The sequence below is a fragment of the Elephas maximus genome, chromosome 2 (genome assembly GCF_024166365.1).
Source record: "Elephas maximus indicus isolate mEleMax1 chromosome 2, mEleMax1 primary haplotype, whole genome shotgun sequence".
Taxonomy (NCBI): Eukaryota; Metazoa; Chordata; class Mammalia; order Proboscidea; family Elephantidae; genus Elephas; species Elephas maximus.
This window is the reverse complement of record NC_064820.1, coordinates 176,897,079-176,919,697: the sequence shown is the minus strand read 5'-3', so window position 1 is coordinate 176,919,697 and position 22,619 is coordinate 176,897,079. Positions and strand designations below refer to the sequence as shown.

The 22,619-nt window shown below is 46.2% G+C and overlaps 1 protein-coding gene across 1 annotated transcript in view; it reads right to left on the bottom strand.

Moving 5' to 3' along the window:
- Positions 1–15,369: 15,369 nt before the first annotated feature.
- Positions 15,370–22,619, bottom strand: part of ADRA1B (adrenoceptor alpha 1B) — a 60,306-nt gene continuing 53,056 nt past the window's right edge. The window contains exon 2 of the mRNA XM_049874237.1: positions 15,370–15,994. Within this exon, the coding sequence (XP_049730194.1) occupies positions 15,387–15,994 (608 nt within the window). The 3' untranslated portion in view covers positions 15,370–15,386. The remainder of the gene's footprint in view (positions 15,995–22,619) is intronic.

Here is a 22,619-nt window from a genome sequence, read left to right as displayed (position 1 = left end):
AAGGCATGAAAACAACTGCTGTTTGGTTTCTGGAAACGAGCTCGCTCCGGGCGCTTCTTACAACACCGCCCTTGTGCCTCGCAGGAGGGTTAGGGTGTGATGGTCAACAATCTGTGAAATAACGAGTTAGGCGAGTTTACTTTCTCTGAAGCTCTCCTGGGCTCTCTGGAAACCTTGAGGCAAGAGTATCGTGAATACTACAATCCTTAGGATCAGGCATAGTCACACTGGATGCAGCTCAGCTTTTGATAGAGTGAGTTCTACAAGGAAGTAGGTGCTGTAGGAGATCCAGAGATGGGTAAAAACTAGTCTGTGTCCTGACGGAGTGCATGCTGAACTATAGGGCTTCCCAAAGTGTGGTCCATGCATTACTTCCTAAAAATGCAGATTACTAGGTCCTAACCAGTTGCCCTCCTGCGGGTTCAGCTCACGGGGACTTCATGTGTGTCAGAGTAGAACTGTGCTCCATAGAGTTTTCAATGGCTGTGATTTTTCAGAATTAGATCGCCAGGACTTTCTTCTGAGGGATCTCTGGGTGGATTTGAACCACTAACCTTTAGGTTAGTAGGTAGGCCAGCACATAAGCATTTGTGCCGTCCAGGGACTACTAGGTCTTATTTGCTGCTACATCAATCGGAGGAGGTGAAAGGTGGTAGACCGTAAGCCTGCATTTTAAATAAGCTCCTTGAAAATTCTTCCACCCTGACTTTGACATCCACAGTCCCAGCTCTTGATATCAAAAGCTAGCAGTTCAGTTTCAAGAGCAAGCCTCTGAGCTCCCATCTGCTTCCAAATTTGCCTATCTGTAGACCTACCAGACAGAGAGTACAAATTAAGTCATGTGAATATGAATAATCAATACTTTCAGTTCTTTTCCAGACCCAGTGATGTGCTGGTAAACCATCTCTCTGAAAAAAAAAAAGCCCTGATTTGTAGTGTTTGCCAGTTCCTGTGGTGCAAATATCTGCATCACAGCAGATTTCCAGTTGCTAATGTAACGTCGGAAACCCTGCTGGCACAGTGGTTAAGAGCTATGGCTGCTTACTAGAAGGTTGGCGGTTTGAATCCACCAGGCCCTTCTTGGAAACCCTGGGGGGCAGTTCTACTCTGTTCTACAGGGTCACTATGAGTCGGAATTGACTGGATGGCAACAGTTTTTTTTTTTTGTTGTTGTTGTTTTTAAAGTAATGTCACTGAATGTGGGATTAGAAGGAGATGCTGATCGTCAGCTCTCACAGCTGGTACAATGAACATTTATTGAGCACCTGCTATATGCCAGTTCCTGTTCTATGAGCTGGGGATCCAGAAGTAAACAAAACGGATGAGCTTCTTGCTTGAGTGGAGCTTACGTTCTAACAGAGGAGACAGCCTATGAATAAATAGATAATAGGCTGGGCTGCATGAGTGTTATAAAAAAAGGTAAAGCCAGGTAAGGAGATATAGACTGACAGGTGATCTATTTTCAAATGAGTGATCAGGGAAGGCCTCTCCAAAGTGGTGACATGTGAACATGTCCTGAAGGACTAAGGGTGTAAAACCTGTAGTGTCTGGAAGAAGCACAGGCAGGGGGACCAGCGAGTAAGGACACTGAGAAAGAAGTGTCCTCTCTGTGTTTGTCAAGAGGGCCCATATGGCTGGAGCAGAGTGAGGGAAGGGGGATTGTAGGTGACGAGGTGGGAAAAGGGACAGAAAAGGGCCAGGTCACTGTACAGAGTTTGGATTTTATTCTATGTGTGATGGGAAAACATTGGAGGGGTTAAACAGCAGCATGGTCTTATTTAAAAACTCTGGGTGGTGCAAACTGTTAAGCACTCAGTTACTAACCCAAAGGTTGGAGGTTAGAGCTCACCCAGAGGCCCCTTGGAAAAAAGCCCTGGCAATTTTCTTCTGAAAATCTGCCATTGAAAATCCTGTGAAGCACAGTTCTACTCTGACATGCACAGGGTCACTGTGAGTCAGAACTGACTACTGGTTTGAAGTCCCTGAGTGGCACAAATGGTTAACATGCTCGGCTGCTAACCAAAAGGCTGGAGGTTTGAACTCACCCGGAGGCACCTCGGAAGAAAGATCTGGTGATCCATTTCCAAAAAATCAGCCTTTAAAAACCCTAGGGAGCACAGTTCTACTCAGACACGCATAGGGCCAACATGGGTCAGGGTCGACTGAACGACAGCTGGTTTTTATGGTCTCATTTATTTTCCAAAAACCTCACTCTGGTAGCTGGGATGGGGTGGCAAGTGGACAGTTTTCTAAGTTGGCAGCAGGGAGGTCAATTGGGAGGCAATTGTAGTAGCTTAGGTAGAGGTGGTGACAGCGGAAGCAGTGAGAAATGGTTGGATCCTGGGTACGTTTTGAAGATAGGAGGAACCAGACCTTTTAATGAATTGATTTGAGGTATGAGAGCCCAAGAGAAATGCAAGGATACTTTGGGTTTTTTGGTTTGGGCAACTAGGTTAACAGTGGTGCATATTCTGGGATCCAGAGATGCTGGAGGTGGAGCCACTGAGGGGAGAAACAAGAGAGTCTTGAACATGTTAAGTCTGAGGTGGCTATTTGACTTCAAGTGGAGGTGTTAAGAGGCATTCGGCCGTATGAGGCTGCAGTTCTGTGGGAAGGCCTGGGCTGGCGACATATGTTTGGCTGTCATCACAGTGTGGGTGGTATTTAAAGCCATGGGAATGGATGAAGTTACCAGGGAGTGAAGACAGAGGTCCAAGGACTGAGCCCTGAGGAACCTCAATATTTAGAAGTTGGGAAGAGGAGAAGGTTCAAGACAAGAAGCCTGGGAAGGGTCAGTGGGATAGGAGGAGAGGGATGTCTCGGAAGCTGGGTGTCTTAGGCTAAGTTCTCTAGAGAAGCAAAACCAGTAAAGCGTATGTATAAATATGTATATATATTTATATTACAGAAATGGATTATACAGTTGTAGAGGCTGGAACATCCCAAGTTCGTGGGTCAGGCTGGAGGCTTCTTCTGATTCACATAGGTGCAGGGGCTGGCAAACCCAAAATCACAAGTCAGACAGCAGGCTCTGGCTCACAGGCTGTGAAGATTGATGAATCCAAGATTGGCAGGCAAGATGGCAGGGAAGCTGCTAGCTCAAGTCCCAAGAACTGGAGGTTAGACGAACAGGAGCCAGCTGCAGGATCCAGAGTGAGCAAAAGGCCACGAGCCTTGCCAGAGAGTCTACCTATATTGGATGCAGGCCACACTCATAAAGAAACTCCCTTTCAACTGACTGGCTACTCATAGTGGATCCCATCGTAGAGGTGATCACATTATATCACATCTCATCACGGAAATGATCACATTATATCAGATCTCATCATGGAGGTGATCACATCATTATATGACTGCCAAACTACGTCCTAACTACCAAACCACTGAGACTCATGGCCCAGCCAAGCTGACACACAACCTTAATGATCACACTGGGTGAAAGAAGTGTTCAAAAATAAAATATGAGTGTGATCAGTTGTGCCAAATGCTGCAAGATGAGGACGGAGAAGACACCTAGTTTAGTATCATTGAGGTCTTTGATGACCTTGACAAGCATGGTTCCCAGGGAGTGGTGGGGATGAAGGAAGCTGTTTACAGTAGATTAAAGAGAGAATGCAGAGAAAGCAAGTGAAGACATGCAGTATAAACAATTGTTTGAAGAAGTGTTTTTATAAACGAAAACAAAGAAGTAGGGTGGTAGCTGGAGGGCCACTACCTGTCTCTCAGTTTGTTTTCTTGTGGTGGCTTGTGTGTTGCTATAATGCTGGGAGCTATGACCCTGGCATTTTAAATACCCTCAGGGTCACCCATGGTGGACAGGTTTCAGTGGAGCTCCAGACTAAGACAGACTAGGAAGAAAAGCCTGTGATTTACTTCCAAATATTAGTCAATGAAAACCCTATGGGTCACAAGAGAATATTGTCTGATATAGTGCTGGAAGACGAGCACCCTAGGTTGGAACGCACTACATAATGGCCACAACAATGTACTCAAACATGCCAATGGTTGTGAAGATGGCTCAGGACCAGGCAACGTTATGTTCCAGTGTACATGGGGTGGCCATGAGTTGGAGCCAAATGGATGGCAACAAACAAGAACAGCAGCAGCTGGAGGGCAGTATGGGTCAATGGAAGGAGAAAGAGAATGACTTTTTTCTGCTGGAAAAAAAGGGTATTGTTTCTCTGCCCCAGGACCCACCTACAAAAGTTTCTTCCTTGCAGACGCCTTTCACTCCATTCATTCCATTTTGTGCAGCAGATGCTTGGGCGAGCCACAGGGCGATCAGTGCAGCGGACACAATCAGACTGTGTGTCCCACTTTTGGTTCAGCTGGCACCCCTGACACATCTCATTGCCAAGGCAGAGCAGCTGGAAAGCATGGCTGGCTTAGAGGAGCCCTCAGCAATAGGTAGTGAATGGGTGTTGAAAGAAGACCTGTCTCTCAGGTACCTTAAAAATGATGCTGAAGTTCAGCTGTGCTAAAGTATCTGGGGTGTGTCCCTGGCAGTGGGCGGACCCTGAAAGGAGGCATTCAATGCCCCCTGTTATCTTCCTGCAGGTACATCCCTGTGGTTGAGGGAGGGAAGTCCTGCCCAGTGTGTTCCCTTGGACAGATCACAGCCCTGAGGCAGCAGAATGGTCCATTTGGGCCGGGGGATGCCATACTGACCCTGCCTTTGGAGTCTCTTCATGGGAAACCTGATGGGCTGGTACTGGGGCCAGGTGGGGAGGGAAGGCAGCCACTTTTTACCCTGACTGCTGCGGCAGATGCTGTCTCACCAGTGACTGCTCTGCATCAGCTTCTGAGCGGTGGCCTTGAGCTGGATGAGCTGTGTGGACTGATTCTATACACACCAGGCTGAGTCAGAGAGCTCTGTGTTCTCTGTGTGTGTATGCACACACATGGAGTATCTCAGTAAATATATGCACCCTTCGAATGGGATTGATAAGACATTTGGGTAGTAGGTGACTAGATACTGTTTTGGATAGTCGTCTATGTTTCTGCCCTCCACTCATCTCTTTTCCTCGGTACAAGCAGGCTGCAGGCTTTGTGCTTCACTCCTTCAGATGACGCATGGTCACGGGCAAGCAGAAGAAGCTTGCAATGCTTCTTGGCTTTGGTTTTCTAAAAACTTGAGATCAGAGAGAGGGCAGAGTTGGGGGAAGGAGAAGGGAGCTTGGAGAAACAGGAGGGTGAGAGGCGCTTCCTCCCAATCCAGAAGAGGTGTCTCCAGTCTGCAGGTGCGCGGAGAGAGCTTTGTGGTCTGCACGATTCAAATCCTGGCTCTGCTACCTAGAAGCCATGTCATCGTGGACTAATTGCTTCAACCTCTTTAAGCTTAATGATGGGGAGAATGATAATTCCTATCTCATTGCTGTGTTGTTGTAACATTATGGCTTTAGTTCCAAGGTTCTCAGATATGACACTAAATAAGCTTTGGAGGTCTCCGTGATTGGGGAGCGCAAGGATGCCTGTCCTAATCTGGATGGAAAAAAAAAAAAAAAGTCAAACTACAAAGTTCATCCCTTGCTGGCTTGATTTCCTACTTTGCCCCATCATATCCACTGTTTCCTCTGTGAATTAAGGCCAGAGGGCACCAGACCTCACATCTTGCCCAGCATTTTATTAGCTCTGTCAAGAGAGAATGAACATTTGTTGGTCACCTGTTAGGTGCTAGGAAAAATGGCTCTAAGTGTTGGTTCCAGGGTCAGACTACCTGAGCAGAAATCCCAGGTCTTCTCTTTTCCATTTGTCTGTTCCTGTGTGACCAACTTGGTGGTGTAAAACAACAACAATCATTTATTATTATTATCTATCTGATTCTGGGGGTTGCATGGGCTCAGCTGGGTGGTTCTCGTTAAAGAGTCACATATCTGGTAGTTGAGGTTGGGTGTTAGCTGGGACCTCAGTTGGTGGGAATATCTACATGTGGCCTCTCTGTGTGGCCTGGGCTTTCTCATTGATTGATGGCTGGGTCCCAGGGGAAAGCAACCTGAGAAAGAAAGACAAGTGGAAACTGTACTGCCTTATGTGAACTAGCCTTGGAAGTCCCACAGGGTCATTTCTGCTGCATTCTACTAAAAAAAAAAAAAAAACAGTTACCATCGAGTTGGCTCTGACTCATGGTGATCCCATGTGTGTCAGAGTAGAACTGTGCTCCACAGGGTTTTCAATGGCCGACTTTTGGGAAGCAGATCACCTGGGTGGACTAGAGCCTCCAATTTTTTGCTTAGCAGCTGAATGCATTAATGTTTGCACCACTCAAGGACTTTTTAGTAGACCTAGTGGGAGAGAAAAAAAAAATACCTAGGTTGGGGTTAGGCAGTGTGGAGTATTGTTCTAGCTCTACCCCACACTTAACCCCACACTAGATACATGACCTGGGAAAGAAATCTTCTAGATCCTCAATTTCCTCATCTGCCAGGTGGGGATTATTGTACCTGCTTGGCCTGCCATAGGAACCTCGTGACTGGGCAACACAGTGGATGTAAACGCCTTGGGTCAGCCCTGTGGACACTCACCCTCTCACCTCCTTCAGACTCCTCATTTCTAACCTCTCATCAGAATGGTCCCCTTCCTGAAATCCCTCCTTCTATCATTCTCTTTCCCTTGTTGCCTGGTCATCCCTGATGGTCTCCCTCTTCTACTCAAAAGCCTTTGGTGGCCTCTGATGGTCCACATACACCATTGTGGCTCTTAGTACTGCTCAGTCTGCTTCTGGTTCCTCTTTCCAGCCTGATTTCCATATTTTCCCATTCTTCTCTGTTTTAATGCTCTTCTTGCTATCTCTACTTAGCCCCATTTTCAGGTCACTTCTTCATGCCAGTTCAGATGCCACTTCCTCCATGAAGCCTTTCTGATTCCACGTAGATGAACAGACACCATCCCTGTCTCCCCTGAATTCCCAAAGCCCTTTATTTGTACGTCTATAATGACACTTTTAATGACACTTAGTACTAACTGCTGATTACCGAGCAATTACTGTGTTCCTGGCACTGTACTAAACACAGTATATACCCTATCATAATGGATCGTCACATCAACTTTCTAAGAGAGGTGAGTACTTCCATTTTACAGATCAGGAAAACTGACCCTCAGAGAGGATATGCAACTTGCCTAAGGAGATACAGCTAGTAAGCGGGAGAATCAGAACTCTCACCCAGTCTGATTCAATGGTCCCAATGCTCAACTCTGTTATATGAACTTCTTTTTACCTTGTGCGTTAGTTTGTCTGATTTCCCCTTGCAGACTGAACTTTTTGTGAGAGCAAAGACTGGGACTTATTCTCCTTTATATCCCTGGCTTCCTGCTCTGTGTAGTTGAATGAATGAAAGAACAAATGAATGAGTAAAGTACTACACAAGTGTGAGTGGTTGTTGGGTTTCAGGCGGTATTTGGTGAGGTCATAATATGCCTCTGACAGTAGCGGCTGACTCTACACGTGAGGGCAGTCACTGGGTTTTTAAAGCTTTCCTCTCTCCCAAGCAGTTCTGGAAGCCTCTTATGAAGATACTGCCTCTGAATGAGACCATCAGCAAGGGCCAAAGCTGTTTGTCTTACTAATCCCAATGCAGTTGTCTCCAAAAATAGCTTGTCTCTGAGGATTGTGCATTGGGAGAGGAGAACAAAAGCCAGAGTCACAGATCAGCAGAGCTTAAGGTTTGTCTCTAGTTCTTCTGTTTGTCAGGCAGTAGACAGAGGCCTAGAGAGAGGCAAGGGCTTAGGGGCTGAGCCAGAGCCAGTAGCCTGGTCTGCAGACTGACTTCCACATCCACTGAGGGATGCTAACTGCAGAAACATTGGGGTTGTGCAGCCATGAGGGCCCAGCTGACATTCTACAGATGTTGCTTCCTATAGGAAGCCCTCTCTGATTGGAACTGCTCTCCACCAAGTTAGAAATCAGAGTCCCTGCCATGTGCCTCCATAGTACCCTGTTCTGCTGCTACACTTGTAGCCACGTAATACACACTTGCTCATTCAAAAATATTTATTGAGCACCTACTGTTATGGATTAAATTGTATCCCTCAAAAAGATGTTGAAGTCCTGTCTTAGTTATTTAGTGCTGCTATAACAGAAATACCACAAGTGGATGACTTTAACAAAGAGGAATTTATTCTCTCACAGTCTAGGAGGCTAGAATTCCAAATTCAGGGTGCCAGCTCCAGGGAAAGGCTTTCTCTCTTTGTCAGCTCTTGGGGAAGGTCCTTGTTGTCAATCTTCCCCAGCTGAAGAGCTTCTCAGCATGGGGACCCTGGGTCCAAAGGATGTACTATTCTCCTGGCTCTTGTTTCTTGGTTTTAAGAGGTACCCTCTTTCTCTCTGCTTCCTCCTCTCTTTTATATCTCAAAAGAGATTGGCTTAAGACACAACCTAATCTTATAGATTGAGTCCTGCCTCATTCAAATAACTGCCACTAATCCCATTTCATTAATATCGTAGAAATAGGACTTACAACACATAGGAAGATCACATCCTATGACAAAATGGTGGACAATCACACAATACTGGGATTCATGGCCTAGCCAAGTTGATAGATATTTTTAGGGGGCAGAATTCAACCCATAACAAGTCCTAACCCCTGTACCTGTGAATGTGACCCTGTTTGGAAATAGGATCTTTCAAGATATTATTGGTTAGGTTAACAGGATGTTATACTGGAGTAGAGTAGGTCCCAATCCTATATGACTGGTGTCCTTATAAAAGAGGAGAAGACACAAAGAGACAGGCAGGCAGAGGAGAGGTGACCACATGAAGATGCATCTACTCACATGACTGCCAAGAAATACCTGGGGTTTCCAGAAGCTGAAGGAGACAAGGAAGGATCTTCCCCTAGAGCTGACACAGAGAGAAAGAAGATGGCCTACCCAACATCCCGACTTCAGACTTCTGGCCACCAGAACTGTGAGACAATAAATTCCTCTTCTTACAAACCACCTTCTATGTGGTATTTTGTTATGGCAGCCCTAGGAAACTAATACACCCACTGTGTGTCAGATACTGCTTTAGGAGCTGAGGCTACAGCAGTGAGCAACACAGACAAACATTAACAACCTCGGGAATATACATTTCTAGCTGGAGGAGACAGACAATACACATACAAATAAGGAAACGACATGCTATATGGTAGGTAGTGACAAGTCCCACCACTTGTCTGTCAGTGTGTCGTACTGCGATGGCTTGCGTGTTACTGTGATGCTGGAAGCTATGCCACTGGTATTTCAAATACCAGTAGGGTCACTCACGGTGGACAGGTTTCAGGGGAGCTTCCATACTAACTAAGATAGACTAGGAAGAAGGACCTGGTGATCTACTTCTGGGAAAAAAAAAAAAGTGAAAAGTCCTATGGAGAAAGACACAGTGGGCTATACTGAGTGCTGGGATGGTGTTGGTGGTGGGAGGCCAATTTTCAACAGATAGTCAGAGAAAGCTGCACTGAGAAGGTGACACTTGAGCAAAGATATGAAGGAGGTGAGAGAGGAAGCCATGTGGCAAGTAGGGGCTCTTTGGCAGAGGGAACAGCGAATGCAAAGACCCTGAGTGGGGAGTCAGGCTCCTCCCTTCCCCACGAGGAATAGCAAAGATGCCAGTGTGGCTGGGGTGGAGGGAGGGAAGGAGAGAGTGGGAGGAGACCAGAGAGGGCAGGGGAGCTGATTGCACCTATATGTCTCCCTCCCCAACCCCCAACATCCACACATTGGTGATTTAACTTGTACACTGAAGGCTCTGACCCCAGCTAAGCCAGCAGAAAGCAAGTCACCCATTGCTTCACAGGAAGGCTATCTACTGAAAAAAAAAAAAAAAAAACTGTCAAATTCTTGACCCTTAAATTTCAAAAGTCAGGTCCAGGTATAAAGTAAGAAAACTTTGGAAGGATGCAAATTCTTCCAAATTGACCCAGCTGTCTTAGTCATCTAGTGCTGCTATAACAGAAATACCAAAAGTGGATGGCTTTAATAAGCAGAATTTCATTCTCTTACAATCAAGGAGGCTAGAAGTCCAAATTCAGGATGCCAGCTTCAGGAGAAGGCTTTCACTGTCAGATCTGGAGGAAGGTCCTTGTCATCAATCTTCACTGGCCTAGGAGCTTCTCAGCTTGAGGACCCCAGGTCCAAAGGGCACACTAGTCTCCTGTTTCTTGATAGTAGGAGGTCCCCATGTCTCTCTGCTTTCTTCTGTCTTTTATATCTCAAAAGAGATTGGTTTAAGACACAACCTAATCTTGTAGATTGAATCCTGTCTCATTAACATAACTGCTGATAATCCCACCTCATTAGCATCATAGAGGTAGGATTTACAACACATAGGAAAATCACATCAGATCACAAAATGGCGGACAACCACATAATACTGGGCATCATGGCCTAGCCAAGTTGACATACATTTTGGGGGGACCCAATTCAATCCATAACACCAGCTTCCCTCTGCATCCTCTACCCCACTTCTTCAGGACTGAATAAAGTTTCAGCGGACTGATGGGGTCTGGCGAAGAAGGTCCTGTAGGTACCTCATGAGAGGAGATGGGAAAGCTATTGTCCACCCGCATCTGCTAGAGCACAGACTGTTTCCAGAGCCCAGTGAAATAAACCCTGAGTCTGAGCTGAGAAGTGGGATTTGATGTTCTACGTTTTGACATCTAGTGAGGACCTTGTGGTACAACAAATAGCCAGGGTGAGGCCTGTTGTTCACCTGGAGGAGTGATGCCCAGCCCACCTTGTGGGATAACACTCTTCCAAGAGCCCAGGGCACTTCACCCTCACCCTACCCTCAAATGGAAGACGGAGCTTGACACTTGGGACTCACTGAGTGAGGATGGCGGTGGACCACCCTGCTCCTGTCACACACTTGAATGGGATTACCTGGTGCTCTGTTAACCTCTCTAACCAGGCTATGAGCTCCCTGAGGACTGGGTCTTGGCCTCATTCTCAGTTGTATGTGTGTATCCAACCTGGAGCCTGACATATTCGTCACTCTTGTATGTTCCCCGCCCTGGACTTAGTTGGCTACTTCTTCTGTATATTGAGGGAGTCAGGTTTGTTGAGAAGTTTATAACCAGGGCTCCATACGTTTGTTGGAAAACTTGGTGGGAGGGGCCTGTAAAGTTTGGGCTGCTCTGTTCATTTTCCTCTAACCTTCCTCAGATTCTTGGAGGAGGAGCTGACCTGGGAAAAGTAGAGGACTGCTGGAATGGAGGGTATTTAAGCCCCCCCCATAAGATTTTTTTTTCCCCGTAGTTAATAAACATAGTGCCTACTCTATGCCAGGCTTTCCTATTTTATGTTGTTTATTCCTCCTCCCAACTTCATGAGGTAAGTGCTAACCATATCCTCAGTTTACACACAAGGAGATGGAGCCTCAGAGCGGATATGGTGCCTGGTTCAGGTAGTAGAGCTAAGACTGAACCCAGGCGCATGCTCAGAGCTGCTATGCGGTGCTCTTTTCCAGCTCCTCCATTTGGTGCTACCTTTAAGACTTTCAGCTTTCCTCACTTACCCATTTTGGCTTGTCATCCTTGAATTTCTACAACTTTAAATTTTTTTTTAATTTTTACTTTTCATTTGAGATGACCACCTCTTTGAATAAGATGCTTCTTCATGCTATGTGAGCAAAATTCTTTTTTTCTGTCATAAACTTGTGTCTTTCTTCTTCAACGTACCCCCTGAGTCCTAAAACCCCTAAATCTCATGAACAAAACTGAGATGTTTTCTTTGTCCCTATATTCATATTTTATAAACTTCATATATGAAAGTAAAGAACTGAATAATTAATACCTCTATTAATAACTGCCATTTATCAGATGTTTACCACGTGCCTGGCATGGGGCTAATTGTTTTACCCTCATGATTGCATTTGAGCCTCCCAGTGTCCCCATGAAGTAGGTACTAGCATTATCCCTATTTTGTAGTTAAGGATACTGAGTTTAGCCCTGTGAAGGGAGCTGCACAAGGTCACATGGCTGCTAAGTGGCAGAGGTGGGATCTGAGCCCAGGTCTGGAGGATTAACTGACACCCCATCTTGCCAAGTCACTTGTCTCTTTACTTTGGTTGACAGATTTATCCCTGCGCGTGCCCTAGTGGTGACAAATGACCCTGCCTCTCCTTCTCATGCTTTGGAATCCAGCAAGGTTTGGGTGGCCAGAGAGTGAGTATAAAGTAGGGCTGCTTTCCTGCCAGTTGGAAGGTCAGAGCAGAGAGGGTCTGCCTGCGCTGGTGGCTCCTGATGAACTCTGGGTCTACTCTGGGCCTGGCCATGTGATATGGCCCGGAGAAGTCAGCATAATGCAGGTTCTGGCTCAGGGCAGATCTAGAACCCAGTTCTTTTTGGGAATGAGAGCCCCTGCTTGGCCAACTTTCCTCCTGGAAAGAGGCAGCAGGCAGCCACTGCCTCTCTGCTATCTGGGTGGCCTCCAAATACCAGTAATGTCTGAGGTCATCAGAAGTGAGCAGCTCAGGAAATGCCTTTGGTGCCTGTGGCTTTAGATATCTGAGGTCCAAATTATAACTCGCATCTGTCCAGTGATTTGCACTTCAGTGTTTATACCACAGTGATCTCACTGAATCCCTTGTGCTTCCTTATACGCTGTGATGATCACGTCCATTTGGTAGAGGGGGAAACTGAGACCAGAAGAGGCAAGGTGAGTTGCCCAAGGTCATACAGAGCCAAGACTTGAATCCAGATCCTACTGGCCCCAAATCCCATTCAGCTGAACTAGACCATTGATTTTTAAACTTCATTCTGTGGTGGCCTAGGGTGCTTGGGGCAGGCTAGAGGAAGGGGCTGAGGAAGAGGTAGAGGAGGACAAAGGGGTGAGGCTCTGTCCTCCTTTCCCCACTTCACTCTGGGCAGCTCTTATGTCAGGATTCTGTGTAAGGCTGGCGTCATGGATTGAATTATGCCCCTCCCAAAATATGTGTAAACTTGGTTAGGCCATGATTCCCAGTTTGCATGGTTGTCCTCCATTTTGTGATTGTAATTTTATATTAAGAGGATTAGGGTGGGATTGTAACACCACCCTTACTCATGTCACCTGCCTGATCCAGTGTAATGGGAGTTTCCCTGGGGTGTGGCCTGCACCACCTTTTGTCTCTCTCAAGAGATAAAAGGAAAGTAAAGCAAGCAGACAGTTGGGGACCTCATACTGTCAAAAAAGCAGCACCAGGGGCAGAGCGTGTACTTTGGACCTGGGGTCACTGCATCTCAGAGGCTCTTTGACCAGGGGAAGGTTGAGGACAAGGACCTTCCTCCAGAGCCAACAGAGAAAGAAAGCCTTCCCCTGGTGCTGACACCCTGAATTTGGACTTTTAGCCAACTTTACTGTGAGAAAATAAACTTCTCTTTGTTAAAGCCATCTACTTGTGGTATTTCTGTTATAGCAGCACTAGATGACAAACACAGTTGGTTTGGAAGAAAATTTGTGTTGCTAATAAAATGCTTTCGGAGGGCTGCCCAAGCTATTCTTTTTTCCCTGGAAATGAGATTTGGTTTCTTCTTTTCCCAGGGCCCCCTTTTCTTTACAGGGGCATGAAGAGACTTGCTTTCTGTTAGAGGATGGGCGGAACCCAGGATGGCAGAACAGGGAAAAGTGAAAGGCACTGGACAAAGAGGCAGGAGACTTGGGACCTACTCTTAGCTTTGGTGTGACTTGATCCAGTTATTTACCTCGGTTTCCCTATCTGTAAAAATTAGGGGGTTGGTCTCGATAATTCCTAAAAATCCAGTTCAGCTGAAATAACCTGTGGATCTGGAGTATCATGCTTAGTTCATGGGATTTTAAGCAGATGCGGGGCACTTGAAATTGTATGAAAACAAATTTTTTTTTGTATGTGTTTTTTTTGGAAGGCGCGGCAGTAGCTTTCATCAGAGTTTCAAAGGATCTGCAATACAAAACCTGTGGCTTAGATAATCCCAAACAACTAAAGGTGAGCATTTACCTAGAATTCGAAGGTCCGAGAAGTCCTAGAAGCCCAGTTGAGTGTTTGGCTGGGGAATGCAGAGGAGTGAAAGGAAATTGGCCTGTCTTGGTTACCTAGTGCTGCTGTAACAGGAATATGACAAATGGGTGGCTTTAGTAAACAGGCATTTATTTTCTCACAGTTAGGGGGCTAAAAGTCTGAATTCAGGGTGCTGGTTCTAAGAGAAGGCTCTCTCTCTCTGTTGGCTCTGGAGGAAGGCCCTTGTCACTTCTGAGCTTCTGCTCCTGGGCAATCTTCATGTGGCTTGGCATCTCTCTTCCACCATCTCTGCTTCTCCGGCTTGCTCATCTAATCTCTTTTATATCGCAAAAGAGATTGATTTAAAACACACCCTACACTAATTCTGTCTCATTAATATAACAAAGATAACTCATTCCCAAATGGGATTATAACCACAGGCATTGAGGTTAGGATTTACAACACATTTTTTTGAGACACAATTTAATCCATAACGCAGCCCATATTTCTGCCTGGGTCCCACGCCCTCTCAAGGGATGGGCCTGCTGGTTCTTGTCAGGGAATCTCAGTAGGATTGTTGTCCTAGGGATAGGGCCAAGGCCAGACATTGACTAGTGTTGCCAACAGCAGGCAGAAGCAGCAGGAGGCCTTAGATGCTGATGAGGGTCAAAAGTAGGCAAGCAGGACTTATGAGACAAGTTCAGTGGGGCACTTTCTGCCAAAGGGCAGCAATAGCAAAGGCAGAAATGAGGCCAAGAGGGTCCAGGACCTGAGGGAGGATACTTGACTTAATTTGTATTGGCTGCTGCTTCATTGTGAGAGTGGGCCTTCTGGAGGGCAGAAGGGATGGCACGAAGGAGCCGGGGACTTCGACAATCCTGAAGAAAATTCAAGACCCTGATTGCCAACCTATTCACAGACGACTCAAAACCACACAGGAGAAATAATCTTTAATGTTTGACTTTGTTTCCAGCCCCCAAGGTTCCACCATTTAGTGAAGTACGAGGAGGGCCTTGAGAGGTACAAAGTCATGAGACGACAGCGCCCCCGGCTGGCCCCCTGGGCGCACACAGGCTCTGCCCCCACGCAGGCGGTCCGGCACACGCACACATGCAGACCACACGTACACCGCACAGACACTCACGTATAAACCCATGGTTAAATACATGTAGAGAGAGACACTCATATATATACAGAGAGAGAGAGAGTTGTGAATCCCGGCAGCGTCGGGTCCTCCAGGCTCTCAGCATGCTCGGCCCAGCTCTCCGCGCTGTACCTGGCACCCATGCCCCTGCCAGAAAAGCAGCTGCCCCTCTGCCCGCCCCCCGCCCCCCATTTCCCTTGGGGCCCGTGTCTACAGGGCGCTGACATTCCCTTCCCTCCCTCCGCCCGCCCTCCCCCCAAGACGACTCCTCCCCAGGGAAGGAAGCTGGGCCGGGGTGGGCCTGGGGGGGCCCTAAAAGTGCCCGGGCGCTAGGGGCATGTTGGGTTTGAAGCCTGGCTGCCCGTTGGCCACGTCGGCTGCGGCATCGCAGCCCCCGTTGCTGGCGCCCCCGTCGGTCTCGGGGCTCTCGGGCTCGGCCAGGAGCTTGAAAGTGAAGAGCGGGCCCGAGTCTTGGCGGCCGCGACGGCCCAGGGGCTCCGGCGCGGGCAGGCTCAGCAGGGCGCCGGGTGCCTTCCACTCGGCGAAGGCGCACAGCTCGACCGGCGGCGGAGCGCCGCGGCCCAGGTAGCCGGGGCTCGGCGAGGCCGAGGGTAGAGTTCGCTGGCTGCCGCTCAGGCAGCTGCCGCTGTCGTCCAGCGAGTCCTTGCGCGACTGCGAGCGCTCCAGCGAGCAGCCGCGCGTCCACGGCCGGTAGGTGTAGGCGCCGCCGCCCAGGCGGCGACGGCGACGGCGGCGGCGACGACCGCGACACTGGCACCCAAGGATGCGCATGAAGGCGCGCTTGAACTCCTTGCTGGAGCACGGGTAGATGATGGGGTTGAGGCAGCTGTTGAAGTAGCCCAGCCAGAACACCACCTTGAACACGGCGTCAGGGGGCTTCAGTGTGGAGAACAGGGAGCCTGCAGCGGGGACGGGGTGGGGTGGGCAAGGGCAGAAAGACAGCAGTTGGTGAGTTATCGGGCCCTCTGGTCAACATGCGCCGCCTAAACATTGTCAACCAGCAACATCCCTGCCGCCAGGCCTTTGTCCAGGCCGGTTCCACTGCCTGCAATGTTCACCTTCCCATCTCAGAACAGAATTCATTAGTTTATTTTAGGGCCAAACTCAAAACTTCCTCTTCCTCTACTCTTTAAACCTTAAACCAAAAACATCCCGTAAGTTTTCTTTAAACCAAACAATCCCCAATAGTTTGGCTTAATTAGTAAAGAATGTCTGCCTTGCATGATGCTTTTTGGAAGAACTATATCAGATCAAATCGACAACAACAACTGGAAAGGTTAGATAGGATGCTTGGGGGCCGGGGGTGGGGGAAGCAGTGAGTTTACCTTAATGGGGGAGGAACCATTTGGCAAAGGAGGGTGAGAATGGTTGTACAACTTGAAGAATGTAATCAGTGTCACTGGATTGTATGTGTAGAAATTGTTGAATTGGCGTATGTTTTGCTGTGTATATTTTCAACAACAATAAAAAAAGAAAGAAAAAAACAAAAACCTCCCTCTTCCTCTGTGAAACCTTTCCTGATCTAGCTAAACGGCACATAAGCTCCTGTATCCATGGATTTCTTAGGGCAGTACTTACCACATTCTACCCAAACAAGAATAAAAAAAAAAATCGCCCATAATTGCACACCTTTTTTGGGTCAGGCACTGTGCTGAACACTTTATTATTTTATCCTTCTCAAAACTCCATGACAAATCTGAGATGTATTAAAGAACTAAATGTGAAAGGTAAAACTTGAAAGAGAATAGAAGACAATATAAAGGAATATCTTTTTGATCTAGGGGTGAAGAGAATACTTTAAATGGATAAACAACGGGGCAGCAGTAGAATGGAAGAAGATATTTTCAATGTCTTCCTTAAAACAAAGGGTTAATGTCTAGACTACATAAGGAACATAGAAAAATGGGCGAGGAATACGAACAGGCAATTTACAAAATTGGAAACCCAAACAGCTAATGAGCATATTACACAATTCTCAAAATATTAGGTAGTCAAAATTAAAACCACAAAGAGATATCACTTATATCTGTTAGGATGGCAAAAATTTGGAAGGTAGATAGTGCCACGTGCGGGGGTGTGGGAGCAAGAGGAGCCTTCTTCAAGGTGTTGTGAATCAAGGAACATGATTAAATCATCTCTCTGAATTTGAGGCCCCAAAATATTTTATGGCAATATTAAATTAAAAAAAAAAAGAATTCCAGATGTTTTGGAGAAGACTGTGGAATCACTTGGTTCAATTATGTGTACACACCTTAAACAGTAACCAGTAACAAGTTGCTGTTGAGTTGATTCTGATTCATGGTGATCCCATAGCGCAGAGTAGAACTGCTTCATAGGATTTTTAAGGCTACGGTCTTTCAGAAGCAGATTGCCGGGCCTTTCTTTCCAAGCACCTCTGGGTGAGTTCCAACCGCCAACCTTTTTGTTAGTAGTCAAGCACTTAACTGTTTGTACCACTCAGGACTCCTATACACACCTTGTGACCTATCAATTCTGCTCCAGAGCACAGATCTCGAAGAATTCTCCACAGGTTCAAAGGGAATGCTAGGGGGATTTCAGGGCAGCATTGTTCGTGGTGATAGGGAGTTGGGGCAAATCTGGGTGTCTCTCACTGGGATTATGAAAAGGTGAAATGGGGTAGATGCATAGCATGGAGATTATTCAGCCTTTAAACGCCCCAGAAGACATGCCCACATAGCAGTAAGGAAGGATCTTAAACACACCAACCTTAGTAAAAAGGCAGGAAATAGAATGAGGTGTATAACATAAACCATGTAAGTAACACACCAAACAACCACCCACATTTCTCGAGAACACTTTCAAATTAAAAAATGCACGTTAAACACAAAATGGTTGCCGAAGCGTGGAGCAGAGAGAAAAGAGAATGGGCAGGAAAGGATATAAATCAATATAAAATAAGAGACAGGCCTAGCATAGAGCAATAATGACAAGGTGTCAGGAATTGAGGAACACAATTAAATCATCTCTCTGAATTTGAGGCCCCAAGACATTTTATGGGAATATTAAATTGAAAAAAAAATCTATTTTAAATGTAAGGCTCCTGAACCTTGGAGAGGTTAAGTGACTTGTTCCAGGTCACCCAGCGTGTTTATAATATAGCTGGGATTGAGACTACATTCTATTTGAACACAGAGTCTATTTTTTTCTTTAAAAAATACGATTACTAATAGTCTGGAAAAAACGAGAAAATACCAAAAAGCAAAAAGAAAAAAAAATATTTAAAATGCATGCACAATTCCACAGTGCAGAGAAACCACATTTTGGTGCCTACACTTCCAGAATTTTTAAATATATATATATTTTTTATATATATATTTAATTATTTAAAAAAATGAAATCATACTTTACGGAATATTTTGTAACTTCAAGCCCAGCATCCCTAGCCCTGCCTCCCCACCTGTGGTCGGACACTTTCGTATTCCTGTCTTATTTCCTCTGTTAGGCTGAGCTTTACAGGGACCTGGTCATCTTTGAATTTCCCAGAATGCCCCCCGCCAGCAGGGCCTTGTAAGCAGAAGGCAGATGGAGCGTATTTGTTGATTATCTGAATGAGGGGGGTCTTACAAGCCCAACCTTCTCATTTTACAGATGGGGACACCGAGGCCCAGAGAGTGGCTGAAGATCACACAGGTGCTGCCTCAGATTCCACAATTTTGATCTTTGAATTTGGATTGCACCGTAGTTTCCTGTCTCTAGCATTTCACCTTCTTGATTATTTGAAGTTTGGCCTATTTTTACAGACAGCCATGGATCCTACTTCTCTGCTTATCAGCCAAGTGATGGTGGCTGGCGGGGGTGGTGGGGATTGAGGAGGAGATGGCTCCTGGTGCAGCGGTAAGCCAGCCACCAGGGTTTTGAACTTGCAAAGAGGATTAGTCATAACTGGGTGTAAGTGCCAACTATAGGAATATTGTGGTTGTTGTTAGCTGCTGTCAAGTTGGCCCCAGCTTCATGGCTGCCCCATGCACAGTGAAACAGAACACGATGCTGCCTGGTCCTGGACCACCCCATAATCAGTTGTGGGATCACACTGTTGTGATCCGGGTGATTCTTATGTATAATAAATAATCATAATTCTTATGTATAACAAATGTTGAGAACCACTGCTCTACTAGTGGTTCTCAGGATTGGTGCCTAACCAGTAGCACTAGCATCTCCTGGGAACTTGTTCGAAATGCAAATTCTCACCAGGGGTTCGAACCGGAAAATGGGCGAATAATAGTACTAATCTCTCTGCGTTGTTGCGAGGCTTAAACAAGATAAAAAAATAAAACATATAAATTCATTATTAGCACTCTGAGTATCAGGCGCCTGCTACCCAATAACTCTGCATTAATGGAATTTTTTTTTTTTTTAATCATATAATAATTGTTGCTCCTGTAAACTATGTTTGGTAACTTGATGCATCATTTTGGGTAAATTGCTTTCCTTTGTGTGTCTCAGTTTCCCTTCTTTAGCTGAGTAATTTGAGCTGGGTCCTTTCCATACTTAGAATTCAGTCTTTGTGAAGCCAGATAGGGAAGTTTTGCCCATCCCTGCTGGGGCGCGCTTGCTTCTCAAGACCCACCACGGGGCGGCAGTGCGGGTCAGGGACTGAACCGCCAGGCGGCCCAGATTCCACGCATATTTCTACCTCCCCCCTCCCCCCAGCAGCACAGTAACTACTGGGATTAGGGGCTCTACATGCCACACCGGCCTGCCCTGGTGGGAGCCAACAAGCCCTAGTTAACTAGGGAAGGTGCTAAGACTATGGCCTGAAAGAGAATATCGGTGTCAGGGATCTTCTTCCCTGGGCACCCAAACAGACCTTGCCGGGGGGAGGGGCGGGGCCTGGCAGAGCTGCCAGGAGAGGGGAGCAAACGTCAACAGGAAATAAATTCGGGCTCCTGGAAGGTCTGTGCTCTGTGCTGGGGGCAGGGCTGTGCTGGGCTCTTTGACGTTGCCACTACCTCCCTGTGCACGTCCGCGAGCCTGGCTCCGCTTCTCTTGCCACGATGTGATCCCGATGCTCTTTGCCCTGTGTCTGGAGTCATGGCTTGCCAGACTTAGGAAGCCTCCTTCCTTAAGTGAAGCTCGGTAAGGGCAAGTAACTTGCTCGAGGTCACAGAGCTGCCACTAGAACTGTTCAAGTGGTCATTCGTTTGATTCAACAACCGTTTAATGAGGGAATGAAGGTAGGTGGTTAGGGACCTGCTTAGACTTCACAGGTGGGTAGTTGTTATTAGCTGCCATGGAGTTGTTCCTGACTCATGGTGACCTATAAGGTTTTCATTGGCTGATATTTAAAAAAAATAATATTGTGTTTAAGGTGAACGTTTACACAGCAAATTAGGTTCCCCATTTAACAATTTCTACACAAGTGATTCAGTGATATTGGTTACATTTGTCACAATGTGTCATCATCTCATTCTGTTCTGGTTGTACCATTTCCAGTGCTCTAGTTTCCCTGCCCCCTTACCTTCTCACCTGTGCTTTAGAGTACTTTTTGACCCTTTGATCTTCCACAGAACCCTGGTGGTGCAGTGGCTAAAAGCTTGGCTGCTAACCAAAAGGTTGGCAGTTTGAATCCACCAGCTGCTCCTTGGAAGCCCTATGGGCAGTTCTGCTCTGTCCTGTAGGGTCACTATGTGTTGGAATAGACTCAATGGCAATGAGTTTTGGGGATCTTCTATAGATGATTTTTAAAAGAAGCTCATTACTATGGGTGATAATCTTTATTTTATGAGCCAATCTGTTATTTAGCTAAATGGTGACCTCAAGGGATAATTTTGGTTTAAGGTTTAGAGTATCTCAGGGAGATAGTCTTGGGGAGTTCTCTAGTCTCAGTGGTGCCAGTAAGTCTGGACTTTTTAAGAATTTGAGCTCTGCTCCACATTTTTCTTGAGTTCTATCAGAATCCATCTATTGTGGCCCTGATCAAAATGGTCAGTAGTGGTAGCTGGGTACCATTCAGTTCTTCTGGTCTCAGGGTAGATGAGGCTAGTAGTCATGTAAGCTACTAGTCCTATAGACTATTTTTTTCACTGAGTCTTTGGTTTCATTCTTTCTCTTTTGTTCCAGATGAGTAGAGACCAACAGTAGTATCTTAGATGGCCGCTCACAAGCTTTAAGACCCCAGACACTACTTGCCACATTGGGATGTAGAACATATACTTTATGATCTATAGTATGCCAGTTAACTGAGTTGTCCCACGAGATTATGGTCCTAAGCCTTCATACCCAGAAAACCAGTCTCGCGAGGTGTTTGGTTATGTATAAGAAGTATTCGTAACTGTGTTCCCTATGTAGTTTATTATATAGAGATATTTATTGGCTGATTTTTGGGAAGTAGATCACCAAACCTTTCTTTCTAGTCTGTCTTAGTCTGCTCCGCTGAAACCTATTCGGTATCGTAGCAGCGTGTAAGCCTCCATTGACAGATGGGTGGTGGCTACACATGTGGTGTGTTGGCTGAGAATCACACCTGGGTCTCCTACATGGAAGGTGACAATTCTACCACTGAACCATCAATAACAGACCTGGGTTCAAAGCTTGGCCCTGGTACGTCCCAGTTGTGTGACTTGGAGAAGCTATGTGAGCTCGGTAAGGCTCAGTTTTCTCTAAAGTGGGGACGGTGATAGTTCTTTTCTGTGTGGACAAGATGAGCTTACGTTTGATAAGTTTCTGGCATATTGAAAACACTTGATAAGTGTAGCTATTACAGCTACTATGAATGCCGCTGCTATGAACAAGGCAACTATAATTACTGCCAATGCTGCTATTACTGCCAGTCCTACGACCATCATGATGAGGAAGGTGATGAAGAAGATGAGATCTACTCTGCTGACCCAGGGTCGCCCAGGCCCAAGGGTGGGCTCCAGGTGGTTCCTGAACCTGCTGAAATTATAGCCAATGCTAACGCAGTTTTCAGGGAAAGGTTCCATAGCTGTTACAACAGTCTTTAAGGGTTAGCACTCACCCATCTCAAGTCTACATTTTCCTCAGCAACAGCGGCTTGACCACCTGTACATCATTTACTTAACACTTTTCTAAAAATCAACTCATTTGTGGTATCTGAACTGAATTCTTGTTAAAGAGGCTTTTCGTCGCTATTCTAAAACCCTCATCATTTGCTATGAATAGGAGCTCACGGTAGGAAAAAAAAAAAAAAAAGATGAAAACCAAACAACATTACCACCTTCTGGAGAGTTCCAGACAATGGTGAGTCGGGCTACTCTCTCTCAGAAATGGAGATTATCAAGGGTTGAGAAGTGTTGAAGACATTCTAGCCCTAAAGTGAGAGGGATTCCTCTTTGAGAAACCTAAAAATTCCTTTTTTCGAATCTTTAAAACTGTAAGAGAAATGAAGAGGGAACAATTTTCTCATTGGAGAACCCAGCCTCTGGCACAAAGTAGGTGCTGAAAAAGTATCTGTTCAATAAATGAATGAATATGTGACTCAGAGTTTCTCATGCCATCTCCAACTATCATCTCAACCTATCTTGCATACTGTTATAGATCGAG